Raw genomic sequence first — 8,613 nt, 5'->3', positions numbered from 1 at the left:
AAGATGAAGAAAAAACAACATATGAAAAGAAAGAATCATTTTTAATTTATCCTACATCATCAAGTTGTAAAACATTGCAGTATTGTGAACAAACTCCAGTTACCATGGAGACCGATTGCAATCAAGTCGTGTTGCCATGTACACACTTTACAGGACTAGCAAATATTGAACAGTGGAAAAGATTACACAATCAAATAAAAAAAACAAATCAAATGAAAACAAAAATGAAATGTACAAATATAACAGAAGAAAGGAAAATAAATGGCAAGAGGCAGGGTAACTCAAAATTGCAAGTAACATAAGACAAAACAATAGGACTTAATTATTAGAACAGTCAAGTAATACAATGAGAAATACACTCCAGTGGACTTTGCATCTCAAACTGTACGCCAAATTGCCTGAAAAACTAGAAGGAAAACTAAAGTTTTAACGAAAATAATGTTCATGTAAACACGAAAACAGAGTTATATATTATCATAACAGCATACCCAATATGTGAGCACATTACGTAAGTATGCGTAGTTTTATTTACACTAAGAGCTGCATAAATTCATGCATGGCAGAGCTGATCAAATATGAATATTCATAAAGGAAGGAGGAAGGAAGGATAAAACATTGTCACACGCACATATGAAGTGAATTGTATATAGACCAGTGCACTAGAGAATGACATCACTAAAACAACATCACACATAGAAATGCCAACTATATTAATCGAGCGATACACACGAGAGGATAATATAAAGAGAAGTTTAAGTAAATTTCTAATGCTAAAGGTGAGATAACTGTATTCACGTTTAAGCCAAAGGAGGCAATTTTAAAGCAAGATTGATAAAAAATTCAAACTTTTTTGGAAATTGTATTTACAAATATTACATGTTGTACAAGCCAAGCCAAGAACTGCCCACTGTGTTGGTTTAATGAGCAGCTTAATTAATAGGTTATCACCAAACATTGGACACTGTAATTAATGAACAGCTAAATTATTAGGTTATCACCAATCCTTGGACACTAATGTAATTAATGAACAGCTAAATTAATAGGTTATCACCAAACATTGGACACTTTATTTAATAAACAGCTACATTAATAGGTTATCACCAAACATTGGACACTGTAATTAATAAACAGCTAAATTAATAGGTTATCACCAAACATTGGACACTGTAATTAATAAACAGCTACATTAATAGGTTATCACCAAACATTGGACACTGTAATTAATAAACAGCTAAATTAATAGGTTATCACCAAACATTGGACAGTATAATTAATAAACAGCTAAATTAATAGGTTATCACCAAACATTGGACAGTGTAATTAATAAACAGCTAAATTAATAGGTTATCACCAAACATTGGACACTTTATTTAATAAACAGCTACATTAATAGGTTATCACCAAACATTGGACACTGTAATTAATAAACAGCTAAATTAATAAGTTATCACTAAACATTGGACACTGTTATTAATAAACAGCTAAATTAATAGGTTATCACCAAACATTGGACACTGTTATCAATAAACAGCTAAATTAATAGGTTATCACCAAACATTGGACACTGTAAATAATAAACAGCTCAATTAATAGGTTATCACCAAACATTGGACACTGTAATCAATGAACAGCAAAACAGATGAGGAAAATACTCTGACCTTTGTTAGGATAAACCACGAATCACAAAGAGGTACATGTTTATCTGAGTTTACACTCTATAGGAAGGGGCAATGTGGTAGAATCTTAAAAAGGGATCGGGGGCTGAGGGGAAGGGAGATAAAAACTTGTGTATGATACAGCTTCATATCTGTTGACCTGTTTTTTCGTTAGGATTACAGATGCATAAAGCAAATAACTATTGTAACAATAAAGTGTAGCTATTGAATACCTCATGAGGTACCCTCATAATACACAACATTACAGAACCTCAAATTGTCCTCTCAGACAACTGCAAATATCTTACAAGAGCAAAGAATCTTCCATGATAGTAAAATCTTACATAACAAGAATTTCTACAAAGTTGAGAGATATGTCAGTCATCACATTATGGCTCAAATTGCCAACAAAACACAGGAATTTTGGTAATACATAATCCTCTATAATCAACTAATAAATTAGAAAAGTTCAAAATAAAATCTGGTGGAGAAAATTTTGTTTGCATTGCCCAAATTTCCAACACATTATGGGGTCCACTTGTTGGTTGTGTTATGAGATTGGGACATTGAAGCAAACATTTGACATCAGAATTTCAATTAAAATTAATTCTATGATATAACAGGAACAATTGTATACTTTCTACACACTTTAAATACTACGCTCTAATAAATATTGAAAATTATCAATTCAACTAATTTTCTACGTTTAACTAATTTTAAAATTTACTCTGTATCAAAGTAATGAAACGATAACTGAATTAAATATTACAAATCTGAAGTACTATTGTTATTGATAAATGGTGGTTCTTCTTTCAAATAAGGAAGGATGTTTTTCAACATTATTTCTACTATTCAGCATATTAAATTTCTTCCCATCTATGTTAAATAAATTGTATTTTTGCTTTTTAAATTTTAAATAACTCTAACATTAATAGAACAGTTCGGAATAAGATTCTTCCATAATTTTGTGGTTATGTAATCAGTTTCATTAGCATCAATAACCATAACTTCATCGTTTTCTTCTAGTCCTATATTTAAAACTAGCAGTTTCTTTATCCTTTTGCTGAACTGATTCGATTCCCTTTTAACAAAACATTTTATATGAACAAGACTTTCCTCACTATACGCTGATGGTATTGTTAATATTCCCGTACTATTATTCATATAGCATAGAGAGTCATTACAGGATTACAATTACTACATCATGTTGTTCAGTGTTGAAGAAAACATCCAGTATTTTTCAATATATAATCTTGTCCGCCTATTACCTTTTTTCTTTCATTGCTAACAAATCTTGGTTAATCTAATAGCTGATATCAATTTCTGCTTTTAAATAATTCATTTTTCTTTACTCTGAATTTATTGGAAAGTAAAAATTAACTAGGAACTCAGATACTTTTCTTCTTTGTGAATAGTAAGTAGTAGGAAACTGAAATTTAAAGATGGATAATAGCATAGTTTATCAGACGAAAAAGTCAGTAAATTGAAAGAATGTGGGTAAATAATGAAGGATGATGATAATAAATTGTGATAATATGATAAAATCAAGTGAAAAACTGATATGCTATCACATAAATAACCTCTCTGACACTAACCCGACAAGAAATCTCTAGGAAGATCAAGGAACACACAAATTTGTCTAAATTTCACACAGGTAGTCAAATAAAATTTTACAATAGGACATAAAGAAACAAGGCTTTTTCATAATTCCTTTGAAACCAGTACTATGTTCAATTCACTACGTACTCTACAGCAATATTTCCCGAAGACATACATCAAGATACAGACAGAGTAACAACGCTTTGCACTGAAAGCAATGTCACCTGATCTGACAACAAGCCAATCACAAACAGACACATGTTTTAAAATGTTATTTTCACCAATAGTGCCCACAAATATAATAAAGTCAACATCTTTCTTTTCTGGAAACATTCAAACTGAGAAGAAAAAGACTTCTCACAAACACTTGTTTTTTTATACAAAAATGAAATCCAAAACAAAAATGTCATGAATTTAACATGATAAATTACATATTCAATTAATGTATTCTGTACATTGGGGGGGGGGGTTCAAATTAAACAGATCATAAATCAATTATGTTTTTTTATTTCTGAAGTGGCATGCAGCAGGCTTTTTCTTAACTTGTAGTCAGTAACGACATAACATTTCCCTTTGAAATATTTCAACGGAAACAACTATTTACAGATATTTTTCACTTTGTGCCACGCTTATCATTTTCTGAAATTAATTGACAATGGATAGTGATGAACTTTCAAAGCTTGGAAATGTGATAACACATGTAAGTATACACTATGCAGGGGAGGGATTGGGGGGGGTGTGGACAGCACATTTTTAAGAATATTCTTCAAACTCTCCCCCATTAAAACTGGGTGACATTCCACCAAACATACTAAACACTGAAGTCTAATGTTATCTAATTGTTATTTTAATCAAAGAATGTAATGTATATTTTATGAAAAGTGGATAATCTGCAAAAAGTACCTCAACAATGACTTTGAATATCTACAATATTTAATGTTAAGAAATTCATTGCAGAACTAGCATTCAGTTTGTCTAACAGAACATTAGCTCTCTAGAAAAAGAAGAAAAACTTCCCAAAACCACATTCAACATACAAACCAGCAAGTTTCATCTTTTCAATTACAATAGAAACACGTAAAAGTGTTTGTGAAATGCATTTCATAAAAGAAATGATTAACTGTTAAATAGTAATACTTTGGTTACTGTGTGAAACAATCTATCATTGAGGATTACAGAGCTGGATACCTCTGTTACTGAGAGGAGTTAGTTGTTAATTGATGTCTCAACTATAAAGTAAAAATGACCACAGAACCAAACTAACAGTGACTTACTACCTAATAATACTACTAGTAGTACAGAACTGGGTACTTCTGTTACCAGGAGGAGTTGGCTGTTAATTGATGTTCCAACAAACAGATTAATATTGCTCCAAGCTGACAGTGACTAGCTACCAAATATTACTACTAGTTGTACAAAACTGGATACTTCTGTTACCAGGAGAAGTTAGCTGTTACTTGATGTCCCAATAAACATATTATTGCTCCAAGCAGACAGTGACTTCCTACCAAATTTTTCTACTATTAGTCCAGAGTTCTCTTACTTCTGAAACCAGCTTTTGTGATCTATTACCACACAATAGTACAACATACAGAATTAGATGTCATTGATTTCCTAAATTGACTATCACTATAAAAAGAGGTCAGTACTTTATTCTATAACTGAGAGTAAACAAGCATCAATGATTTTATAAAGGTAAAATACATCAAGCAAAGCAGAGCACTTTACTTCTATTACTTACAGACACCAGTTCTCCTCCAAAAAAAGTGACAACTTCTAATCCAGGGTACCCTTTACTTCTGTGATTTATGTATGTATGTATGTATTATATGTATGTATTTTAGATCCTCCTGCAAGCAGGAACTCACGAAGAAGCCATCATTGGCTTACCAAAGCCGCAAGCTGACCGAAGTCAGTCTCTTAGATTCATATTTAACGGCCATGATTATGAATTGTCAACAACTCTGTAACTGGATTACATACATTAATTTTGGAGTGATTCGAACTGGGGACCTTATGATTGAAAGGCAACGGCGTTAACCACTGAGCTAACTAGAGATCATACTAAATATTGTTGTGATTTTATCACCAACAAATGGCAAGATAATCCATTTTTTCATTAAATCAAATTATTATCCTACGTTAGCTCAAGTTTGTATCCCATCTTATAATAAATGATAGAGATGGTTACCAAAGTCAAACAAATAATTTAAGAATGATAATATTAATGATGACTCATTATATGATTGGGTACAAATACCTATAAAAAACAGCCTCTTTTATGGTTATACTCGTTACGAAAGAAAGAAATAACCTTTAGAAAATGTTCTTGGAAGAGATGAAGAAACTGTCTTTATTAGACATGCTATTGCTGTTAAAACTACAAAAACAGTTTCATTTTGCTGTCAATCTTCATTCACATTCCACTAAGGATTTAAGAATTCACCTTTGGAAAGAAAGTTTTCCAATAACTTGTGTTGGTTTCACTTTACCTAAACCATCCATCAGTTGTTTTCATATTAGGTAATACACTGGAAAGCGATTGTCCCTCTTTTTACAACAGCTAAATTACCAAAGAAAAATCATTCCTATGTTTCTTTATTTAAAAAAAAAGAGAAAATTTCTCTTTTTCACTTAATATTTTTTTTTCCAGTTTTTTAATTTTAATTTTAAAAAGGCAAGGGTCATTAGAAAAAGGTCTTGACATTCTAAAAGTTGCTTTTCAAGATGAAACTAGAAATCGTTATTGTCCATTGATGGATGACGTTTGATAGCACCATAATGGATCATTCCATTCGTACTGTAGGTAAATTATTCTACAACAGTCTTTGCTGAAAGAACACTGCGGGTGATCGGTCCACAAAGCGGGATACAAAATTCCAAGTTGATTCGTCCGAACGTCCGGACAGGAAGGGGCGCCCCCTTCCTGTCCAAACACGTTCCGGACAGGAAGAGACGTCATCTTCATGTTCAAACTTGGTCCGAACAGGAAGGGACGTCCACTCCCCGGTCGGGGGCCACGCACAGATGACTATCATCCAGTATATTAATGTAATATACACAACAACATCATTATTCATTGAGAAGAACAGAACATGTCTCTCCTGGCAAATGCACAGGTCAAAGGTCAATTTCTCCCGTGTATTTCATCTTCGCACTTTCGTCCCAGAAACTATTCTGGTAGTCACGATATTGCGGCTGCGGTAGTTTGTCGTCGCTTTTCTTGTTGGTCTTCTTCCTAAAAGATCAAGAAATTGTGAGAAAAAACACAACACCATTGTTAGAAATGCCTTATGACATGTTTCTGGGAGTGGAAGTTATGAAAATATAAATACCACATTGTTATTGTGTAAGACTGATAACTCCTGTAGTCTTTCACAAATTTGGAACACTAAAAAGAACCAAACTTGTCAAAGAAGGTATAAAACAAACACTTATTAACAGTGTTTTTTCTTTCTTTCATTGGAAGAAACATCCTTTAATGGCTGAAGAGGTTCACTACGCCTCCCATTCTCTCCCCCACAAAAGGGAAAAAAGTATTGCCTTGAAAATGATTAAGAAATGAAGCAACAAAAATAAGAAATGTGACAAATGGAGACCATTTGTCAGGAATGTTTTTATACCAGATCGAGGAATGGATGTATGAAAATTAAGAGCTTAAAATGTTCACTACTCCTCCCCATTCTCTTCACAACAAGGAAACAAAGAATGTCTTGAGAAACTTCTAAGAAACAAAGCAATCCTTACTTTGTACAGCAGCAACATATTGCACAGACGATGAAGATCATTACAATTATCACAATGGCTGCTGTCCCCAGAACAAGAAGAGTCAAGAAATCTGGAATGAGGAAAGGAATTGAGCAGACTTATATTATTATTATTAGTGGTATTACTGAAATATCTTGCAGAACTTTTACTTTTCAAATGATTCGTGAACTGACTCACATGTGAATTGAATTACGTTTCTTTCTAGAACATGAGTTTGGTCATATCTGGCCCGATGATATAATACAGACGTATGATTGGCCAATTCATTTTAGTCCAAGTTGGTCAATCACTGACTTAATGGGAGACTCGAGAGAAAATCAACGTGAAGCCTTCCTAGATGTTACCTATAGTACAAACTGAGACGGCCTTCTTTAAGTTTTGTCCCCATGCCAACATTAAGTGCATGGAGGTCTGCAATATGCTATGAATACAATGTAGATAAATGGTAAACCCTCTGTCAAAGGAGAGTTGAGGGGGTGTGATGATATTTCCTGTATCACATTGATTAACTGAAGCATATATCCTGTACTTCAGGTATCATGTGACGGCTTGACTGGGTCATTTAAATATTTAAGGGAGTGTTAGCTCAGTGGTTAACGCCGGTGCCTTTCAATTATAAGGTCTTTTATAGGTCGTTAGTGACTTAATTAGCTTTTACCAAAGAAAATTTCACTCACCAAATCCAAACATATCATCGCCAAGTTGACCAGCATTGGAGTCTTTTGTCATATCTGGTGACTTGGTAGAGATTACAGATATCAAATCTGCTCCCTGGGACTCTTTCCATTTTGCATCCACACATTCTGCCAACATTCCACTTTCCTGGCTGTTAATGAGAAGGATTAAAGGTGAGGCTGTTACGTCAACTTGTTTATCTCCTATCTGGTAAATCACTGTATCAATTTACTCTTTCTTTCAACGTACATGGTATACAAGACTACTGACTTCATTTCCAAATCTGATGAAATGGTAAGGTAAAGTTTCAGCATGCATATGTACAACTGAACACTGACAACTAAAATATGGTCAGCTGATTGGATGTGATGGTACAGCTAATGGTGTATGATGATATATGGCTGATAGATTGTAATGATACAAATATGATGGGTTGTACAGTTGATTGGTTATGATGGTACAGCTAATGGTTTATAATGTTATATGGCTGATAGATTGTAATGATACACATATGATGGGTGGTAACAGTACAGCTGATGGGTTGTATAGGCACAACTGATGGGTGGTAATGAAGAAATTGATGGGTTGTAGTGGTACAGCTCATTGGTTGTAGTTGGTGCAGCTGATGGGTTGTAATTGAACAGTTTATGGGTTGTAATGGTACAGTTGATAGGTTGTAATTGTACAGCTAATTGGTTGTAATGGTATAGCTGATGGGTTGTAATTGAACAGTTTATGGCTTGTAATGGTGTGAACAGCTGTTTGTGATGGTACAGCTGATGGGTTGTGATGGTACAGCTCATTGGTTGTAATGGTGCAGCTGATGGGTTGTAATTGAACAGTTTATGGGTTGTAATTGTACAGTTGATGGGTTGTAATGGTACAGCTCGTTGGTTGTAATGGTAGTTGATGGGTT

General features: G+C 33.5%; 1 protein-coding gene across 6 annotated transcripts in view; it reads right to left on the bottom strand.

The window, feature by feature from the left end:
- Nucleotides 1-22: 22 nt before the first annotated feature.
- The window catches only part of LOC139966160 (thrombospondin type-1 domain-containing protein 7A-like), a 198,940-nt gene continuing 190,349 nt past the window's right edge, over nt 23-8,613 (bottom strand). For all 6 annotated transcript variants that reach the window (XM_071968908.1, XM_071968909.1, XM_071968907.1 and 3 more), the window contains 3 exons: nt 7,700-7,848; nt 7,002-7,092; nt 23-6,492 (listed from right to left, as the gene is read on the bottom strand). In XM_071968908.1, the coding sequence (XP_071825009.1) occupies nt 6,375-6,492; nt 7,002-7,092; nt 7,700-7,848 (358 nt within the window). In that variant the 3' untranslated portion in view covers nt 23-6,374. The remainder of the gene's footprint in view (nt 6,493-7,001; nt 7,093-7,699; nt 7,849-8,613) is intronic.

The sequence above is a fragment of the Apostichopus japonicus genome, chromosome 4 (assembly GCF_037975245.1).
Source record: "Apostichopus japonicus isolate 1M-3 chromosome 4, ASM3797524v1, whole genome shotgun sequence".
Lineage (NCBI taxonomy): Eukaryota > Metazoa > Echinodermata > Holothuroidea > Aspidochirotida > Stichopodidae > Apostichopus > Apostichopus japonicus.
Note: the sequence above shows the minus strand (reverse complement) of the source record. Positions and strands in the feature narration are given on the sequence as shown.